This window comes from Schistocerca gregaria, chromosome 5 (assembly GCF_023897955.1).
Source record: "Schistocerca gregaria isolate iqSchGreg1 chromosome 5, iqSchGreg1.2, whole genome shotgun sequence".
Classification (NCBI taxonomy): Eukaryota; Metazoa; Arthropoda; class Insecta; order Orthoptera; family Acrididae; genus Schistocerca; species Schistocerca gregaria.
The window spans coordinates 287,275,953-287,298,773 of NC_064924.1; the positions used below are offsets into that span (position 1 = coordinate 287,275,953).

General features: G+C 37.6%; 1 protein-coding gene across 13 annotated transcripts in view; it reads left to right on the forward strand.

The window, feature by feature from the left end:
- LOC126272639 (protein madd-4) overlaps positions 1–22,821 on the forward strand; it is a 1,706,630-nt gene that overhangs the window by 1,424,781 nt on the left and 259,028 nt on the right. For all 13 annotated transcript variants that reach the window (XM_049975622.1, XM_049975626.1, XM_049975621.1 and 10 more), the window contains one exon: positions 9,106–9,201. In XM_049975622.1, coding sequence (XP_049831579.1) covers positions 9,106–9,201 — 96 coding nt within the window. The remainder of the gene's footprint in view (positions 1–9,105; positions 9,202–22,821) is intronic.

Consider the following 22,821-nt stretch of genomic DNA (forward strand, 5'->3'; position numbering starts at 1 on the left):
ACTCCACATTCACCTACAATTTTTCTTCCTCTTCGTTTTCCCTGCCATCGAATTCCATTTGCCCAGCACATTTAAATTTCCATTTCCCTTAACCATCTGAATAATTCCTTATATCTCATCATTGTACATTTCTTCAATTTCCTCATCATTTGCGTATCTAACTGGCACATGAACTTATACTACTGTGGTTGGTCTTGGCATTGCGTCAATATTGACTTTCTATATTGACTTCGATAATACGTTCACTATACTGTTCGTCGTAGTTTACCCACAATGCTATTTATTTATTCATTATTAAACGCTCTCCTGCACTACCTCTATTTGATTTTGTATTTATATTTGTCTGACTAGAAGTCCTCCTACCACCGAACTTCACTAATGCCACTATATCTAACTTCCATCTGTCTATCTCGCTTTTAAAATTTTCTAACCTAGCTCTGAGGGATGAAGTAGTGAAGGCAGCAGAGGATCAAATAGGTAAAAAGACGAGGGCTAGTAGAAATCCTTGGGTAACAGAAGAAATACTGAATTTAATTGATGAAAGGAGAAAATATAAAAACGCAATAAATGAAACAGGCAAAAGGGAATTTAAAAATGGTTCAAATGGCTCTGAGCACTATGGGACTTAACTGCTGAGGTCATCAGTCCCCTAGAACTTAGAACTACTTAAACCTAACTAACCTAAGGACAGCACACACATCCATGCCCGAGGCAGAATTCGAACCTGCGACCGTAGCGGTCGCGCGGTTCCAGACTGTAGCGCCTAGAACCGCTCGCCCACTCCGGCAAAAGGGAATACAAACGTCTCAAAAATGAGATCGACAGGAAGCGCAAAATGGCTAAGCAGGAATGGCTACAGGACAAATGTAAGGATGTAGAGGCTTATCTCACTAGGGGTAAGATAGATACCGCCTACAGGAAAATTAAAGAGACCTTTGGAGAAAAGAGAGCCAGTTGTATGAATATCAAGAGCTCAGATGGAAATCCAGTTCTAAGCAAAGGAGGGAAAGCAAAAAGGTGGAAGGAGTATATAGAGGGTCTATACAAGGGCGATGTACTTGAGGACAATATTATGGTAATGGAAGAGGATGTAGATGAAGATGAAATGGGAGATACGATACTGCGTGAAAAGTTTGACAGAGCACTGAAAGACCTGAGTCGAAACAAGGCTCCGGGAGTAGACAACATTCCATTGGAACTACTACTGATGGCCTTGTGAGAGCCAGTCCTGACAAAACTCTACCATCTGGTGAGCAAGATGTATGAGACAGGCGAAATACCCTCAGACTTCAAGAAGAATATAATAATTCCAATCCCAAAAAAGCAGGTGTTGACAGATGTGAAAATTACCGAAGAATAAGTTTAATAAGTCACAACTGCAAAATAATAACTCCAATTCTTTACAGACGAATGGAAAAACTGGTAGAAGCCGACCACGGCGAAGATCAGTTTGGATTCCGCAGAAATGTTGGAACACGTGAGGCAATACTGACCCTACGACTTATCTTAGAAAATAGATTAAGGAAAGGCAAATCTATATTTCTAGCATTTGTAGACTTAGATAAAGCTTTTTACAATGTTGACTGGAATACTCTCTTTCAAATTCTAAAGGTTGCAGGGGCAAAATACAGGGAGCGAAAGGCTATTTACAATTTGTACAGAAAGCAGATGGCAGTTATACGAGTCGAGGGGCATGAAAGGGAAGCAGTGGTTGGGAAGGGAGTGAGACAGGGTTATAGCCTGTCCCCGATGTTATTCAATCTGTATATTGAGCAAGCAGTAAAGGAAACGAAAAATTTGGAGTAGGTATTAAAGTCCATGGAGAAGAAATTAAAAACGTTGAGGCTCGCCGATGACATCGTAATTCTGTCAGAGACAGCAAAGGACTTGGAAGAGCAGCTGAACGGAATGGACAGTGTCTTGAAAGGAAGGTATAGGATGAACATCAACAAAAGCAAAACGAGGATAATGGAATGTAGTCAAATTAAGTCGGGTGATGCTGAGGGAATTAGATTAGGAAATGAGACACTTAAAGTAGTAAAGGAGTTTTGGTATTTGGGGACCAAAATAATTGATGATGGTCGAAGTAGAGAGGATATATGGCAAGGAAAGCGTTTCTGAAGAAGAGAAATTTGTTAACATCGAGTATAGATTTAAGCGTCAGGAAGTCGTTTCTGAAAGTATTTGTGTGGAGTGTAGCCATGTATGGAAGTGAAACGTGGATGATAAATAGTTTGGACAGGAAGAGAATAGAATCTTTCGATATGTGGTGCTACATAAGAATGCTGAAAATTAGAGAGGTAGATCACATAACTAATGAGGAGGTATTGAATAGAATTGGGGAGAAGAGGAGTTTGTGGCACAGCTTGACAAGAAGAAGGGACCGGTTGGTAGGACATGTTCTGAGGCATCAAGGGATCACAAATTTAGCATTGGAGGGCAGCGTGGAGGGTAAAAATTGTACAGGGAGACCAAGAGATGAATATAATAAACAGATTCAGAAGGATGTAGGTTGCAGTAAGTACTGGGAGATGAAGAAGCTTGCACAGGATAGAGTAGCATGGAGAGCTGCATCAAACCAGTCTCCGGACTGAAGACAACAACAACAACAACCTAGCTGCGCGAGTAAAGTATCTTTAACATTCCATGCACCGGTTTTTAGAAAGCCAGTTATGTTTCTCTTGATGACGATACCCTTCCGGAGATCTGAATTAGGGACTATTTTACCCCTGGAATATTTTCCCAAGAGGATGCCATCATCATTTAAGCACACAGTAGAGCTGCATGCCCCCGAGTACAATTACGGCTGTAGTCCCTTACCTCTTGCTTTCAGCTGTTCGCAGCACCGTCGCAGCAAAACCGAAAACGGTTTTGGTCGATGTTACAAGGCCCTATCAGTCAATTGGCCAGGCTGCTGCCTCTTTTCAAGAATCACACGTTTGTCTGGTCTCTCAACAGATGCCTCTTCGTTGAGGTTGCACCTGCGGTACGACTATCCGTATCGCTGAGGCACGCAAGCTATCCCACCAAACGTCCCTGGTTCATGGAGTAGAATTTCCTATCATCCACTAAAGCTACAATAGCAACGGCGAATTTTGATACAAAGTAAATTTTACTATTGGCTGTTTCTATTTTCGAATTTTCTAAGAAAAGCGATAGCGAATTAATAGCAGCAAGCAACATTATTCAACATAAAACCATGAATTTCGATTTCTCCACTCCTATAAGCTTTTCTTGCGCCCTTTCTCAGTTTTTACTTATGTAGACATGCAGTACTTAGCAGTTGACAGGTGATACGGCAGCATCCAGCAGATGGCACTATCGACGTCGCTTGGAGCACAAATTATATGTGAACGCAGGTGTGTTGCCGGCAGTGCTCCATGCAAGAGCGATTTGCTCCCCTCATCGTCCATCGGTGGAGTCATTGTGCTGGGAGTCGATAGGCGGAGCTTGCTTCCTCCGCTCCCCGCCCAACGTCATAATTCGATCTTCTTCCTGTGAACAGACTGTACCTAGGTCTGTGGGGATATGGGATTCCCCGCCTAGCGCTGCCAACACTATAAGTATCGCATAAGTATTATTACGCTTCTTAAGTAGCTAAACCTTCCTTGCACAGTTGTCAAAAGATTTGACTCAATTACTTGTTTTGTACAGTATACTCACAACTTAGCTCCATGAATTAAATTCCATTTTTAACAATGGCGCTGTTGATTCTCCTATATACCAATGATTCAGTGCGAAGGTTTGCATACACGTTGTCTATTCGAGGTATTCCAGTTTCTGCTGGTTAATGACCAAGGAGACGAGATTTTAAATAGAAACTTACATGGTAGGACATTTAAGCGACTCCAGATTTTTTTTCGCAGTTTTGGAGATTTTTTTGGGGGAGGGGGGAGGGGAGGCGGGTGACAAAACCTTTGGGAAATTTCTGGGGAAGAAACTTTCGCTACTGGAGAAACTGGGTAAGTATTTTACCTGCCTAATGCAAACAACACGTTTTTTATAGATATTTTTTCTCTCTCTCTCCCTCTCTCTCTCTCTCTCTCTCTCTCTCTCTCTCTCTCTCTCTCTCTCTCTCTCTCTCTCTTCAAATCGATTGATTCACTTTTCTTTTTGTCATCTCTGGTGTTGCAAGATATTGATACAGTACAAGTGTCGCACATTTCGGTGTCAGGACATGTTCAAGCCTTGCCAGCCGAAGCTGACAGTCTTCGCAATGTCTGATACAAAAGTCGAAGAGAGACGTGTTTTATGTAATTTACACTTTTGTAGGAGTAAAAAGTAGTAAGCAGTGATTTCGGCCCCCGTTTGACAAGTAGTTGTGATTTCTCCAAAGTTAAGCATAACAATGTAGAGGTTTCGTTGTTGCACGTTGGGTACATTTCTGTCTCTTCTGCATTCAACAAAGAAATTATTTATTACGAACACAAAAGTAAAAATTTGAGCGTTTGAATGTACGTTTTGAAGTGGTTGGTTTGTGGGCGTTTTGTTTGTTGTTGCATCTCAGCGTTTTTTTAATTGTCAAGATATACTAACTGAAAGTGAGGAAGCAAGTATCTGTTACCTAAACTAATTATTACGCGAAGATAACTGTTGCGAGATACTTTATTTGGTGCAAACTAAAGTTTTAATGTTATCTAAAGTAAAGCTAAAAGTTGCAAATAAATGATTTTCCTCTGATTTTTAGAATAAATAAAATTATGGCGGAATGACGCCGTACAAACCATACCGTTGTGATTTCTATTTATTGAGTGAGGTCTGTGAGTACTTAGTACAGTAATGAAATTTGTAAGGTTGGGTTTGGTTGCCAGTTTGTGCTCTTCTAACTTTGAGTTGGCTCTGTGGGCTATGGGGATGATTTGTGTGCCAGGGGCTTATTATACTCGTTCTAGTGGAATTACACGAAGATACCGGTCTGCATTGATAAACGCGGAGATGCAACCACAATCAAACACTCTACTATATTCCCTGCTTTACTAGAACAAGTTTAAGACATTTTATATACATAAAAATCACATTAATATTGAAATTGCAGAAATAAGCATTCTAACAATGCTAAACGATCAATTAACTATATTTTGTTAATTAGGCTAGAGATTTAATTCCTACCCTTTACAGATGATGAGAACGAAATACATTATTCTTTTAACTCAATATATTCAATAATTCATTTCCTGAATCTGATTTTGATTGTTTATGGCACAAAGGGTATTGTAATTACTATTGTTTTGTATTGCTATTATTCTTCTAAAAGCCTTTTTCAAATTATCGAAAAGTAATTGAATTTAATTATAGTTGGAGATATAAGAGTATTGATCTAGTAATACATAATGCAGGGGTAGTAACCATAAGCCTGGAATGCTACAACGTCCATTGAAACAAAGATGTTATACATTATAGTACTGCATTTTAGCCAAAACATGAAAAAGATCATGACAACGTTTTTAGCGTGTTGGTAAAGGAAGGCCTTGGTTTAAATAAGTTGTTAGATACATGTGTGGACAGCACTAAAGTTATGGTAGGAGAGCATAATACATTCTTCAATTTTGAAAGAAACTCTGGCTCATCTTACTGTTGTCAGCTGTGTGCCAAATTCATTGCATCTTGTCGCAGAAAATGGTTGTAAAGTATTACCTTTGCATTTACAATCATCGTTAGAGAAGTTCAGAAGTGGCTTGCAAGTTGCATGCAGTACCAAGCTGAAAAGCCGAATAGTCAGTGCTGCATGACACATTGATCGGAAAGAAACTGTTGTGACAGCTACTGTGTGAGTCAGGACAAGAAAGGAGAGAGAACTTGCGATGGCTGGTGGCAAGAATCCAAGTTAGTCTGTACAAATCTCTTGAAAATTAATGGATCTCTTACCCACAAAAATAAAATAGAGTTTAGTACTATATGAAGCATGAGATGTCGCAATTCTTTCGCAATTATCAATTTTATTCAGATACATGAACAAAGGAGTTTAGTGATGTTAGCAGTGATAGATTGACAGAGGCCACAGCAAATGTTGCAGTAGACCATCCTGAAGAATGAATGCAAAAGTAAGTTGGTCACGCAGATGTACGATAGAGCAGCTGTCACAGGGGGACATTCAAACGGTGTCAAACAAAAGGTAGAGAAGCAATTCCAAATGACATATATATTTGTGTTAACACCCACAAGTCGAATTTGATTTTATCACAGGTAGTATTGTGTGCGAGTATAAATAGAGTGGTTTTTTTGCTAATATTAGTGGTTTTGTGAAATTTTTGCCCATTTCTAAAAAAAAAAAAAGTTACTACATACAATAGCAAAGAAGGGATTTTGAAAACTTGCACCAACAAGATCAAGGGGCTTGGTAAAAGCTGTGGAGGATCATGGAGTTGAACTTGAAGATTTTGGAGAATTACAAAACTGGGACACCAACGCTATTAATGAAGCACATGAATTTCTCATGATGTTACAAGATTTTCATTTTAATTTCTGTTTGTGAGTGTTTGAAGAACTGCTTTCACTGACAGATGTTACTTTTAGCATTGTGCTGTCAAAATCCTTAGACATTACATATTGTAGGAAAATGTGGCAGACTTGAAAGAAAAGTTGAACACTAAGAGATATAGTGACTTTGAGAAAATGTGGTGTATTTTTGAAAGCATATGTGATATTCCAAGGAAGGGAAGAAGAGAAACATGCACTGAAATGTCTGTAAAGAACGAGCACATGAGGACACACCTTGAGATATTATAATCATCTAGTTAAACGTCAGATACGATCCACTGCCTGATTTGAAGTTTTTAAGAAAGTTAGCATGATGCACATTGTTCATATTACAGTGTGAAATAATTTCTACTCAATAGACACTAGGTGATGTTTCTTCCAGTTCCCATTTTTAGAATCATCTGTTATAGTTGAAGGAGCCATTTTATGAAGGAAATCTTCAGTCTTTTGTATATCTTTCAATTGGAGTACTCCAGCTTACTGCTAACTGCAGTCCTTCCAATTCTCAGTGGGTTCAAGTCACTTATTTAAATATTCAGTTGCACCTTGATGAAGTGTGTGGAAATTACTGTTGAAATTTGGAAAATCTGATAATATACCCTCATTTTCCTCGTTACCAAGAATAGATGTGACAGGTAAAGTAATGAAAAACCCTCACCCTTGGACACTAAATCAGCTTTTAAATCATTTAACACAGAAATTACTTCAAAAGCTGTAATTTTATCACCCGCTATTCTTTGAACTGAAGCGTGAAAAGTTGAGGCTTGGTTGTGAAGATAGTATAGCCAAGCTAGTGGTAAAGAATTTCAAAAAATAATGTGATGACAAGTGAAAGTTTATTTTGAAATTCAAAAAATGATTTCAGAGGCACAAAAATAGTCATAAGACATTCGACTGCAGAGAGTAAAGCAAGCCACCTTGTTTCATTATAGCCTAAAATTTTTTGTACTACTGGTCTACAGATTTACTAAATTATCTAAGATTTTCAACCCTTACAGTATACACATAGAAACAAAAATATATATTTAGAAACAGTGCCTTTAATATCAGTAGGAAGGACATCAGCAGCCGTCTAGATAGTATTGCGGATTAAACGAACAGAACATCCAACCCCCAAATAAGTTATGACCAAAATTTCCCTTCAGTTTTGGGAAGACATTGTTAGTGATCTTTCTAGATACACTTCCAAAATTGTATTTCACGTTTTCTGCACAAAGGGTGATTGTTTTTTTTTTTTTTTTTAGATTATATTTTTCAGACACTCACAAAATGTAGCAATGATTTCTTAAGTTTTTCTAGGCAAAGGTATAAGATCCAATATTTTAACTCGAATCCGTTGAGTAGGATTAAAGTATGTAACAAGCAATGTAAATATTTTTATGTCCTTGTGGTTTAATGCATCTGTCATTAATGAAATAAAATAACTTTTGGAAATTTAGATTCAGGTTGAGAAATTGCAAATAGGTTTAAAACTTTTAATAGACATGCCTTGGTTTTGCTAAGGCCACAAGTAAATTTTGGTTCAAAGGGACATTGAATAAATTTAGCAGTCCAGTCCATTGATTTGAAAGGTTGGCTGTGTCAACAGAATGGAAGTGACTCCTTCAAAAGCTTCAAATTTCATATCTTTAACAACAAAATTTTAACTTTTAAAAAAATTTGTCGGTGCAATGCTAGAGGAAGCATTTGCATGCACCATTCTGTATGTTTTTCACTGGTTATATGTTATGATACATCCCGTCTCCCTCCATGCCTTATGACGAAAGAGGATGCACACTTATTGCATTGAACATTTGAATCATTAATTGCATTTTAAAATATGGGTTTACCCTTTGTAGGTCACTATTAAAAAAACACTTCTTTTTCAGCAGTAGTGTGTTATTAATTTCAAGTGCTTTAGCGCTCACAGTTTACTAAAGTTCGCTGTATTTTATTATTCCATGAATGCAGAACACAGTACGGTCTTTTACCAAAGTTACAACTGTAATGAATTTCAATTGTAATGAATTTATTTTGAGTCACATTGAAGCATATGTATTTACAGTTTTTGTTATAGTCGGCAGCACTTGCATCAAAACCTGAGTGATAACTATTTGTTAGTCAATTACCAACACAGTTCAGTTGTCATTCATAGCTATACAGTGTACTTTTCCAAGCAAAGTCTCCACTCAGTTTCAGGTGTTTATGTATAGTAGACACATAATATAAAAAGTACATTGCTTTGTCAATTGTTAGTACCTTTAAATTTTTCATGAAACTGATGCAAAACAGGGCATTTTGAATTGACAACATTTTATGCCGATATAAGTCATTGCTACAGGAAAAGGGACATTTTGGCGTCTGTTTTTACCTTTTAAAAAGAAAGAAAATGGGGAGGGGGTCTGTCCCTGCTAATGCAGGACATCTGTTCACCTCACATCAGCATGGATTTGATCCTAAAGTAGAACCTATTAACCTAATGCTGTAACTATTCCACTTCCTCACTTGGAACTCTTTATCATTTCCTGTTCTTTATAATAAAGCATAAAAAATGAAATACCAGTCCTGTAACTTGTGTAAATTTTTTTGCAAATGTAAGTGACAGATGTAAGTACCATACATAAAAGTTTAGTGATGGTGTTATTGCAGGTTCCCGATTCACAGTGTCCAGTTCTGAGACCTCACCACAGCCAACCATGTAACAGTGAAGAGTGCCCCATCTGGAACTCTGGACCATGGTCTGAGGTACATTTTACGAACAGCATGCCATAGAACTTACATTGCTTGTTTATTGTTGACATCTTTGTTGTCACCTTTTTATGTTTAGTCACAGAAGCACAGTATGTTAAACCTAACGGATAATTTTTTTGCAGTTTGTTAATGAAGAAGAGAATTTTGATTGAATAGTAGCTTTATAACTACATTCTATGTATATTCCATGCCTTGCACTGAAACACGCTTTTGAATTAACTGCATTCTTCTTTGTCCATTCCAGTGCTGTGGACAATTATGTCCATTTACACTATAATGTGGCTAACTCATCAAGCGACCAATTAATTGATTTTTATTTGTTGCCATTTGGTTATATTTTGTACAAAGTGTGCACTTGTAATATAGGACATGTCTACTTAATATAATGCCTTAAAATATTTAATATACATTTTACAGTGTAAAACATCAAATTAGCAAATGTAATAGTAATGTTTCATACATTTCTTCACAACTTATATTTAGGTCTTCAAGTTATTTGCACACTATTTAACTCTGATGACTACAGAAAGGACATAACAAAAACACTTGATGCGTACTGTATATTCGGGTGATGACAATACAATACACAGGTTATAAAAACATCCCTTCTTATTTACACATATATGACTACTACTCTTTTTCCATTGAATAATTCTTAAGATGTTTGTGAAATGTTTTTCATTCATTATTGTTCTATAAGCTATAAGAACATAGATAGAAATGTCAGTATTTTTAGATTATGGAAGGCAGTTCTACATTTACGTCCATACTCTGCAAACTACTGAAGTGCATGTCAGGGTTTCTCTCCATTGCATCAGTTTAGGGCTTCTCCCCTTTCCATTTACATAAGAAGCACAGGAAGAATGACTATTTAAATGCCTGTGTGTGCACTGTAATTAATCTGATCCTATCCTCACGAGCCGTACGGGATTGATACATAGGTGGTTGTAGTATGTTATTACACTCATCATTTAAAGCCATCTCTTCAAACTCTGTAAATATGCTTTCTCAGGATGGTTTGTGTTTATTTTCAGGTGTCCACTAGTTCTGTTTCTTCACCATTTCTATGAGACTCTCCCATTTTTAAAACAAACCGATGACAGTTTGAGCTGCCTTTCTCTGTATACATTCAATATCCTGTTAGTTCTATTTGGTACTGGTACCATGCACTTGAGAAATATGCTAGGATTGGTCACATTAGTGATTTGTAAACAATGTGCTTTGTAGGCTGTTTGCATTTCCCTAGTATTCTACCACTAACCTGAAGTCAGCCACCTTCTTCACCTATGGATGAGCCTGTGTGGAGGCATAGTGTGTTCTCACAATAACAAATGGCTCTGTGATTGCTAGTAATAGTAGTACAGAATGTGCTGCAGAATCAGCTGTATGGTGAGAGTTGTTTGAGATGGAAGTAATTCATGTTGAGCAGTATGCATACATCAAAATTGCTTTTTTCCAAAGGAGAAATGCGAGAGAATGTTACAGTGAATTGGTGGAAGCCTATAGGAATAATGCCCTCCCATACTGAACAGTAACATGGCGGTTAGGAAAGTTTGAGCAGTGATGTGTGGCAACCAGTGATCAGCAACACTTTTAGCAACCTGTCAGAGTGTGGACCAGTTTGGCAAGTGTTGTCATTGAGCAGCTTCTGGAGGAAGACAGACAGACTGGAGTTAGAGAGACAAGTGGCACTGAGAAACATGCAATCTGTACGATGTTCTGGACAGAGCTGCAGCTGTGCAAAATCACATTACAGTGGGTACTGCATGAACTGATGGAAGTTCAGCAGTGGATGCAATATGTAATATGCTCCAGCCACATAGCACAATGGCAAAAAGACAGTGGCCACTTCCTGCCATTAATAATTGATACTGATGAATTTTGGACCAACCAAAATGATCGTGTAATTGTTGATGGCAGGCATTTCTCAAACTTTCTAGATGTATGGACCTACAGAGGAGTTAATGTGGATTCAGGCCACTACCTTGTAATTGTGAGACCACCACCTTGTAATTGCAAAACTAAGAGCTCAAATATCTAATGCAAGGAAATTGAAAGTAACATCTCAGAGAAAGCATGTGGTGTTAAAGCTAAAAAAATTAAGAGATTGCTAAAACATACTCTGAGAAGATTACTGAGAATTTCGCACTATACACTTCTAGTGTAACTGACGCTTTGCATTAGGAATATGGAGTGCTTGCAGGAACAAAGTCATTAAGGCAGCAGAGGAAGTTCTAGGGAAAGAAGGAAAACAACCAAGGAATACATGGTTTGATGAAGATAAGTCATGAGAAAAACTAGGCTTACAGGAAAACACTTGATAAATCATATACATGTTGAGCGGTAAGAAATCATCAAGATAAAAGGAAAGAACAGAACAAATGGCATCAGAAGAAGAAAAGGAAATGGGAAAGAAAGCAGATTGAGGAATTGAAGACAGTTGAAAAAACTAATTCTATCAGAAAATTAATAGTGAAAGAAGAATATTTAAGTTATGTGTTAAGATATGGAAAAGCAAATGGGGAGTTACTAACTGATGGCCAAGAGATATTGGAATGCTGGGTAGAATATTTTAGTGAACTGAACTGTTGGATGCTCCAGGGGCTCCTGTTGAAGAGATCATAATCCACCCAGAAGCAGATGATGAGGCCCTCCTCTCTCAAGGAGAGGTAGACAAAGCAGTACCCTGACTGAAGAACAATAAAGCACCACGGACTGATAATATAACATCAGAGCTTTTGAAAGCTGGAGGAGTTGAGTTAAATTACAGGATATACAAGATTTTGTACCTTATCTGGGAAAAGGAAGATTGCCAGAAGAACAAAATCTAGTGACAGTGTGTTTGATACACAAGTAAGGAAATATACCTAAATACGGCAACAACAGAGGCATAACACTCCTAAATATTGCATATAAAATATGGTCAAATATCTTGTTTAGTAGACTGTCACCTACAGCAGAAAACATTATTGGGAGTTGTCATTGTGGATTCAGACCACGAAAGTCAACTGTGAACCAGATATTTACTCTCAGGCAAATAGTAGAAAAGACAACTGAATTTAATTTTGGTGTGTGTCATCTTTTCATTGATTTCAAATCTGTATGTGACACAACAAACTGGGCGAAACTTTATGAGGCAATGCGGAAATTTCGGGTGCCTGAAGAGTTTGTGCGTTTGATAGAGGTCACCTTAAGGCACCCCAGTGTACTGTGCAAATGCAGTCTAGGCTATCACCCCAGTTTCCCATATGGACTGGGCTAAGACAAGGGGCTTGGCTTTCCTGCCTACTCTTCAATTTGGCATGCGAAAAAGTGGTGCGTGAACTGGGTATCCAGACAAGATGTACTATCTCCTATAAGTCCTTACAATTGTAGGATATGCAGGTGATTTGGACGTAATGAATAGAACATTTGGAGATCTACAAAGTGCCTTCTCAGCTCTAAAACCCATCTCGGCTGTAAAATTGAGGGCTGAGAAGATGTGTCCAAAAAATGATGAAGGAAAGACCAAGCATATGTATAATGGTACAAATCAACCTTTACAGCTCACAGTAACCCTTGATGGAATGATGTTTGACCGAGTGGAATGTTTCACTTATCTGGGCGCAAAGATAGAATCAAATGACAGCCCTTCAACTGAAATTATGGCTCACATAAGTGCTTCTAATACTGAAGATAAGGTGGATAGATCACGTAACTAATGAGGAGGTATTGAATAGGATTGGGGTGAAGAGAAGTTTGTGGCACAACTTGACTAGAAGAAGGGATCGGTTGGTAGGACATGTTTTGAGGCATCAAGGGATCACAAATTTAGCATTGGAGGGCAGCGTGGAGGGTAAAAATCGTAGAGGGAAACCGAGAGATGAGTACACTAAGCAGATTCAGAAGGATGTAGGTTGCAGTAGGTACTGGGAGATGAAGCAGCTTGCACAGGATAGAGTAGCATGGAGAGCTGCATCAAACCAGTCTCAGGACTGAAGACAACAACAACAACAACATGAGTGCTTCTAATTGATGCTCCTTTGGAATGCTGCAACATTTTAAATCCAAGCTTCTATCATGAGAGACTAAGTGCTGACTCTATAAAACGCTGATATGCCTAGTACTTACATATGGTTCAGAAGCATGGACGATTACAGAGCAGGCTGAAAGTAGACTGAGATCACATGAGAGGAGTATATTGAGGAGAATCTTTGGACCTGTTTATGAAAATAGGAGTTGGAGAAGGTGAAGGAATGATGAACTCTATGACTGCTATAAGGAGGATGATGTGGTGAAGTTCAAACAGTTTTGTAGATTGAGGTGGGCTGAACATGTAATATGACTCGAAGGGACAGATCCTGCAAGAAAAACCTGTTGCAGTGAACCAGGAAGAAGAAGAGCAAGAGGATGACCAAGGTTGAGATGGAGTGATGAGGTTGGAAAGACACTGCTCGAGTTGGTTGCCACAACTGGAGGTCTACAGCTAAGTCCAGAGAGGAATGGCGGAAAATTCTTGAGGAGGCCAAGTCCCATCCTGGGATGGGGTGCCAATTGAAGAAGATGAATCTTAAAAAGTGAAAGACAAACATTAGTCCATGGGGTGGTGACATGACAGATCACTAAGACATAAGAAGTTCTGTTAGAATCCTTCCACCATGAAATTGATGTTGATTGTCATACATAACATCAGGGGTGTTATTATGCACCACTTCATTCGTCATGTCAGATCAGTAAGTGCAGAGTACTACAAGAATTTTCTGGAGTGACAGATACGATGTGGCATTCAGGAAAAGGTCCAGATCTTGTGGAAAATACAGTCAGCACAAAACCACATAGAACAGAAGTGTGTACAGCAGCAACTGTAATGTTGGGGAGGAGAAGAATTTGGAGCACCTGCCGTACTTTCCTGACCTTTCACCATGTGACTTTGATCTCAGGTAAAGGAACCACGATGTGACTGATCGTTTGCAACATGAGAAGACATTGCCAGTGCAGTGCAACAACAGATTACCTCTGTTCAGACATGATATGGCAAATGGTGGTGCAGATGATATTCAGCACGTACCACATCATTGGCATCATATGGTGAACACCTCAAGGTCTACTTTGAGGGCATTATGACCCAGATTTGTAATGTCAACTGTATGTGTGTTGTGCTTTAATCAAATGGTTCAAATGGCTCTGAGCACAAAGCGACTTAACTTCTGAGGTTATCAGTCACCTAGAACATAGAACTAATTAAACCTAACCAACCTAAGGACATCACACACATCCATGCCCGAGGCAAGATTCGAACCTGCGACTGTAGCGGTCGCTCGGTGCTTTAATCATTTTGCACCATGAAACCAATTTTGTCCTGTAAACTACTGTAATAAATATGTGAAGCACAATGTTGTCTGCATGAGACCTGGACTGTTTATTTGTTGAAATAAATATGTTTCTTTCCAGTGCTTACACATTTTTTATACATTTTCTAGTATAATATCATCAGCATATAGTAGCTTTTGTTCCTTTTTACTGACTTCCATATTGTTCATAAACAGACTGAACAATAGTTGCTATAATGCAGATCCTTGAGGTATGCTGTACCTAATAGTCTTGATTTCAGATTTACATCCAGACTCCATAGACACATACTGCTTTCTGTTACCAACGTGTGATTTCATCCATTGCTCTGCTTCTTCACGTAAGCCACATTTTTCAAGTTTCTCAATTAGTTCTGTATGGATGATTGTGCCAAAAGCTTTACACAAATCCTGAAACATAGCAGATACCAAGTTTCTTTTGCCTAATGCATCTATAATGGGTCTGGTTATGTTTGACATAGCTAGTTGTTTTGTGGGTCTTCTTTTTGAAAACTCCATTATGACAGAATCAAAACAGTGTGTTGGTCTAGAAATGTACTCAACCTACTACACATAAGCATCTCTAGTATTTTTGAGAAATTAGATGTTAAAGATAGAAATTAGATGTTAAAGATACTGGTCTGCAGTTATTTGGGTCACTTCATTGCCATTCTTTTATATTGGTACCTCTTTGTTATTTTTAATTTTTCTGGAAATACTCTCCCCAAACGAGTTGTTTGCTGTATGGTATCCAAAAATAGTTCAGTTTTTCTTCACTTACTTGCTTTATTACATAATTTCATGTTTCATCATCTCCTGCAGACTTCTTGGATGGATTTTGATTTTTGAATTATTTTTGTAAGTTCCTGTTTGTCACTGGTGCCAGAACATTGAGTGTGATGGTTGCTCAAGCATTGTATGTCGCTCCAATTGATGATGATTTCTTTCACACTTTAAATTTTGTACATCAGTGAAATAGTTGTTGAGTATGTTATCAATTTTTGTTCCCTCTGTGACTATCATGTACTCAGTTATACTGTAATTTACGATCTGTTACTGTATTTTCATTGTTGATTATGTCCTATGTTATTTTAGTTTCATGTTTTGAGTTTGTTTTATGGCTTTCTTTTTTGAACTGGCCTTTGCTTCTCTTATTAATTATCTGACATCTTCTGATTCTGTTTATATGTCTCTATATTCCCACTCTGTCTGAGATCCTTAAGTATAGTATGTAGTTTGATTATTTCTTTGGTAATCAATTGCCCGTGTGCACCCTTGTTTTTATGACCAGACACTTTGGAGAAGACTGTATGAAAATTGTGCATTATTGTGTTAACATGTGCATTACACTTCTTGTCTGTGCCTTGTACTTACACTGTTTCAGTCCAACTAATTTCCCATGTGTTATTTTTTTAAATGTTCGTGTTTTGTAGATTGATAATCATGACTTCTCTAATAACTTACTTCATTTCTGGTTTAGGGCTCCTATTTTTGTGGATATAGCAGAGCCATGATGATCAGAGACTGCCATCTGCAGAACTTTTTCTTCACATTCATTGTTTTCAGTATTGATGATAAAGTTGTCAGTATTGGTCTGACTTTGATCAGGCACTCTATTATGATTTTCATTTTAAAGTGTAATTAAGGTTCTTTTAATTCTTGTTTCGGTTTAGATTCTTTCCCCATTTCTACATTAGTAAAGGAAGGAAGGAAGTCAATAACAAAGTCATTAGTGACAGTTTGTGTTATAGTCTCCACATATTACAACAGCTCTCTTTGTAAACTTCACCGTTAATTTTGCTAGTTTTACAGAAATGTTGTAATATTACCACTTGGAGACCTGTATGCATTTGAAGTTTTTAGTTTTCCATTCATTATGCCAGTAATTTTAAAATATTTTGCTAAGCATGTTGGTAAGTGACTAACAGTTTTCTTCTTGTACACAAGGTGGCAGAAATATAGGCTGATTTGAATATTGCTGAAATATGCTGAGGATTATACCGTTGAACATTTTCAATCACAACAATGAAACCCATGCATATTGCCATTGCACACACTCTTCATGTCTGAAAAATGATGTTTTTTAGATGGCCAACTTTGTTATTTTGATGCTCAGATAATCTGTGATGTAAGTTGTTCATGGCATGGTCAAGCATCTGTGTAAGAATGTTTCTGATTTCTGTGGGAATGGTGTCTTTCAGTTTTGCAATTGCTTGTAGGCTTCTTACATACACCCTGTGTTTCAGGAATCCCCAAAGGACGGAATCACGGACTGATAAGTCAGGAGAACTGGGAGGCCACAAAATGTCCTCATTCCTTGAAATGATGCCAAACACTCTGTGCACTGCTGCCATTGAAATATGAACATAATGTGATGTAGAACCATCTTGCTGAAACCATTACTCAACTGCAGGAAACTGTTAAAGTTCATGTGCAAGAAATGTATCAACAATGGCAGCATACCACTGATATGTGATTGTGGTTTACCATTCTTGTTCATCCTCAAAACAAAAAGGGCCAATTAAGTTCGCTGAAGAGACAGCGCATCACACTGTGACTCTCTGGGACGTTGATGGAAATTATGAGGATTATTCTCACACCAGTAATGACAGTTTTGTTTGTTGTTATAACCACTGAGATGAAAATGTACCTTGTCACACATACATAACAGATTTAAAAAGCCATCATTGTCCCTGATTTTAGTCAACAGCAACAGCAGACAGAGTAATTTGCTTTTCATGATCACTTTGTGTCTTGTATGGCTGCAACTTCAAATCATTCTGTAAAAACCTGTGCACACTATGACTGAAAATTTTCCACTACTGCTTCAATTTGTGCCACAGAACACTAGGTGTTGCAACATTTTGCACTTCCTCTATTCATTCCTGTGAGTGACAACTTATGGGATTTCCAGGAGATTTCAGCTTAAGTGCACTTCCTGTTGCTTCAAAGTTTTTCATCCATAATCTGACTTCATATGCCAGTGGTACAGGGCCATTCTGTCTAAGGTTGAAATGATAACAGTTTTCCCATCTAGCAGCAGCAACACAGTCACCATTTTTGTATAAGGTTTTACACCACATTCAGCCTTGCCCCAGTGCTCCATCTCAACAAATGGCATATCTACCGGAAATGTATTACAAACATCCAGTGTTGCCAATAATACTATTCACTTTTAGAGACTACCTAAAGTAGCCTGTTTCTCTGCCACATACTGTATATAGTAAGACGTGCACTTGTATGTTGTAATTTGCAGCAATAATTAAGTAGATCTTAGTCTCTCATTATTAGTCTGTGAAGTTCTGCTTCATTTCATCCATCCTTACTTAGGCGTTATAACTCTGGCTGTTTTCACTTACAAGCACTTCTACTTCTATTTTCTTTCATTTGAATGTTTTGATGCAAATCTTTAATGTTGTTTCCTTCTGAAAATTCCTGCGTTTTTGAAAATTAGTTGTAGTTAGAACTGGAGGTGTGACTAGATAATCCCTGTTTTTTACAATGTGAAGTTTCCAGTACTACACTTAATGCTGCGCCATCTTGTACTGTTATTAGATTAGTATGATCATCCTCTATTTTACGATGGTAGTCTGAATTATGATGCAATGTTCCTTCATGCATGCACATCCAAAGGAACAGGCATTACAGCAACTACAGGCATTATGAAATACGTGAAGTGTATTTGCAATTACAAATACGGACAGCCATCAGCTGTACAATGGAATCACAATGAAAATTTGTGTGGGACCGTGACCCGAACACAGATTTCCCTCTTTTTGCGAGCAGTCGCCTCACCACTAGGCTATCAGAGCATGACTCATGGCCACACCCAAGCTTCTGTGTGTCATCAACAATGTGTCTACAGCCTGCACTCATGTATTCATTATGTATATCCCTGGACAAGAGAACATTTAATTGAAAGTCACTTGTTCAGTGTCGGCAGAAAAATACAATATTACAGTGTCTGTGTTATTCCGAATTATGATGCAATGTTCCTTTGGAAACGTATGCATTTTTGGAGTGTAATGGTCCAGTTATCACATCTTCCTGGTTTTTGATATTTTGTGTTACTGTGGTTTGTATTTTGGTTGTTCAAGCACACTGTAGTTGCCTGCATAGTTTCTTTCCTCCTTTTTTGTTCATATCTAATCCTTACTATGTGAAGTCTTATCTTCTTAGGAATCAATGTACATCAACTACTGTGACATGATTTGTATTCTTCAGTTGCTTATTTGTTCAGCTGGTACATACATGATTCATCTGTACCGTATTTCGATGATATTGAATTATACAGAATATCAATGTTGTGTGCACTATGTTTCCAAGTGCTTCATTCACAGCATTTCCTATTACTACTGCTGATTGATCAAGTGAGCATTACCAATGCATCATCTTTTCTAAGCGTGTGGTTTTAGTTTGAAAATCTCCAGTAACTTCATTAAGCAGCACACTTGATTTGACAGATAATGTTACCGAGTGTGTCTTGCAGTAAATAATTTAAAAGACATGCCCAGTTTCTTCCAAGTACCAGTATGTCAATTTATGTGAGAAATTTAGTTTCTGGCAGTGATTCCTGGTGTTGTTCCCTGCTTATTCCATCTGTGTTTTTGTTATATCTACATTTACTGGGATATGCGATGTATCACATTTACCTATCAGCAGTGTCACTGTTTTTTTGTGTTTTCCACTCTCACAAATTGGGCATAGCTTTTTCAGTCCCAGGATGAATAGATGCACTGTTTGTCACATTCATATAATTTAACTGTTATTTTACAGCCTTCAGACGTTATTTAAGAGTTGCCATTAGAGCACCAGTTACAGGATTTTGTCTTTCATTCTCTGTGAGAAATTTTGTCCCGAGTATTTCCTTGTACAATTCTGTCATCTATTAATCAAGACAGTAAACAATCAATAGGCTACCATTTATATCAGGTTCTGGATTGCAATGGCATAACAGTTAGCTCTATCATAATATAAATAATGTTGTGGTGATGTACAAGTCAGGGACTCCAAATTTTATCAGAAGACTGTTAGATTTCTTATTTAATGTGTGACTTTAAATGATATGTGAATGTTGTAGTATGAATTGCCATTTCTTAAGATATAATTGTTCCATGTAATATACATATTTTTTTCACCCTGAAGGATGCATGTGCAGTGGATCTCATTTTCTTTCTTATTTAGATAAGCAAACAAATCTAAAACCAAAATTATAATTTTCTGGTAAGACATACACACCCACCACCTTTGCCTGCTTTTCTTGTTGTTGATATACCAAAATACTCAGGAGATTTGTGTATTATGTACTCACAATTCAGCCTTTCTGATAACGGACATCTTTTAAATACCATGAGCTGCATTTAAAATGTTTATTAACTTAAACGGTGTTGAGTGTATAACCCATTATCAATGGTATCTGATACAGAGGACAATAAACAGTTGTATGTGCATTGATATCTACAACAAGACAATTGTATAGGTATTAGCAGTAATGTAAGTCAACTTACATTATGTATCTTTATACCAAGACCTGCATGCATGTCACAGATTTTTTATGATGCTCATCTTGAAGTTCATCTACTAAGCAACAGCCATATGGATAACTAGAATCAAATTACAACCATGTCTGTGTTACTGCTGTTATGTGTACAGTTGTCTTGTTGTAAATTGTCAATGAACATATAACTGTTTGTTGTCCTCTGTATCAGATTCCACTGATGACATGAACACCTGAATACATGTTGGCTTATAAACATTTGAAGTGCTGTTAATGGTGTTTAGAAGATGTTCTTTAACAAATATTTACAAACTGCTGAGCACCAACCATTCAAACACTTTACGGCTCTTCTGAATTTACTCAAGATTACATTTTCTTATAACAAAAAGTGTGTTAAATTAAGAGAGAACATAGACCTTTGGCAATGCTGTTACCATAACCTTTATTTCATATTATAGTTTCACACAGTTATTGCCTTTGACAACCCAGAAGCAAAAGTTGTCACCTCCCAGCCAAATCTAGACCTCGGGCTATACTACAGAGCTGTCTGTCAACTCAGTCAAGACTTCAAGAGGGATTTGATAGGATGGCACTGTCACAATCAAATGAGTTTTCTGAGTTCTTTTGGAGTCCAGACTCTGTAACCCATCTATTTTGATGAGCTCCAGTATACTAATTTTTAAGAATTAAGATCAAAAGTTATAAAATAGGATCCATGTTCATCAAATGGAATTGTTAGAACTCTCAAAAATTAGGAAATTTTACACATACATATCTGAGAATTTGTGAGTTCCATCCATACAGGTATACTTGATGAACAAAGTCATTGCTAACTGTGGTGGAAGTACCCTGTGTTCAGATTACAGGCAGTGTTTATTATAGAAGCAGGGAAAGCACAGAAAATCTTTCCACTGTGTTAGCAATAAAATTAATTTCATTTAAGATACCAATAGATAAACTTCAAGATGGTTTTTATTTTATTACTCTTCATCAACATCATCATTTAACAGTTCCTGTTTCCCAGGTACTGGTATTAAGCCTCTTTCACTCCATCCTGTCCAAATACACCTGTTCATGGAAAACATCATCCACTGTCCATCCTCAGGGTACTAGCTCAGCCTTAATCAAGTCCTCGAGGTCTTTTCCCAACCACTTATCCTTTCAAATTTATTTTCGCTGTTCTAGTTGGCTCCATTCTCAACACGTGCCGGTACCATCGAAGTCTGGATGTGCCAATTCAATCTAATAGGATGTCTTTATTCCCACTTCTTGCCTCACCTCTTCATTCCTTATCTTATCCATCTTAGCCTTCTGGATGGTGGATCTAAGAAATTTCATCTCTGATGCTTGCAGCCTTGATCATTCTCTTTTCGAGGGTATATGACTCAATACAATAAGTCAATATTGGTATGAAATATATAGTAAATATCATCAGTTTGGCCAGTTTTGGAATCAATTCATCTCATAAAACTGATCTTACTTGTAGATAGAATTCAGATCCCTTTTGCACTGTGTTGGTGATTTCATTTCTGACCAAATTATCACTGTAGATTACACTTCCAAGGTAAGGAAAACTGTCCACACAATTGAGTTGGTGGTCTTCTAGTTTTACACTTGCTGGTTGTCCATCTCTGTTGACTGCCATCACCACTGTCTCGGTCTTGCTGACATCGAGGATATTTTCTGGAACTGAGATTCCATTCATCTATCTGATTTGTACTTCCTCTTCAGCTTCACTCCATATCATGATGTCATCACCAAAGGCAAATGCATTCAGTTCTCCTGACTTCTCCTAGACATTCTTCATTGTAGTATCCATAACAGTGATGAATAATAGTGGGTATCAGTGCACTTCCACTTCCACTCATGGTCTCAAACCATGGTGGTCGTCCTTCCCCAATTTGTACATAGCTAGTACAGTCTTTGTACAACATCTGAATTTTTCTTATTAGTCCTCTAAGCACATTCTTTTTCCTCAGGCATTCCCAGATCTGTCGTAGGCTTTATAAGTATCTGTGAATACAATGACCAATACTTTTCCATCAACATGCAGGTGCTAAAAATTAGATCTATTGCTGATCTGTTACTTTTGAAGCCATATTGTTCCCCTTTCAGCTGTGGTTCTATGATAGTTCTCAGTCTCTTTTCTGTGATCTTCTCAAGTATTTTTAGCCCATTAGACAGTAGTGTTATTTCTCTGTAGTTGGTGGGTTTCCACCTGCTACCTTTCTTAAACAGGAGAATTATTATGCCCTTGCTCCAATCTGCAGGTATTTTGTTATCTGTCCATATGGCACTGAGTACTCAGTGCAGCTATTGTATGCCTTGGATACTTGCTGCCTTTATCATGCCAGTGTCATCTGCACCTGAAGATTTTCTTTTAGGCATAGATTTTAAGGCTGCCTCTGTTTCTGTCCAGGTGATGGGAGTTTCCTCATTGTAAATGTGTAATTCCAGTTCCGTATTTGGTTCTTCAAGTGATCTATTTAACAGGCGGTCAAAATGGTTTTTCAGGACTTCTCTCATGTCACGTTCTTTCCTAACCAGATTTCCATTTTCATCTTCAAGTGCTTTTATGTATTCATTGGTTTCCTTTTACCTCTGACAATCCTACGCAACAGTTTCTTGTTACCTCTACTGTTCTCCTCCAATTTCTGAGTGAGTATCTTCCATGCCTTTGTCTTTTCTTCTGCAACTGTTCTTTTAACTTCCAGTTTCTTGATTCGGTACATTTGTTCGAGGTTTCTGATCTTTGCCTCATCTGTAATGTTTCAGTTTATTTTTCCCCTG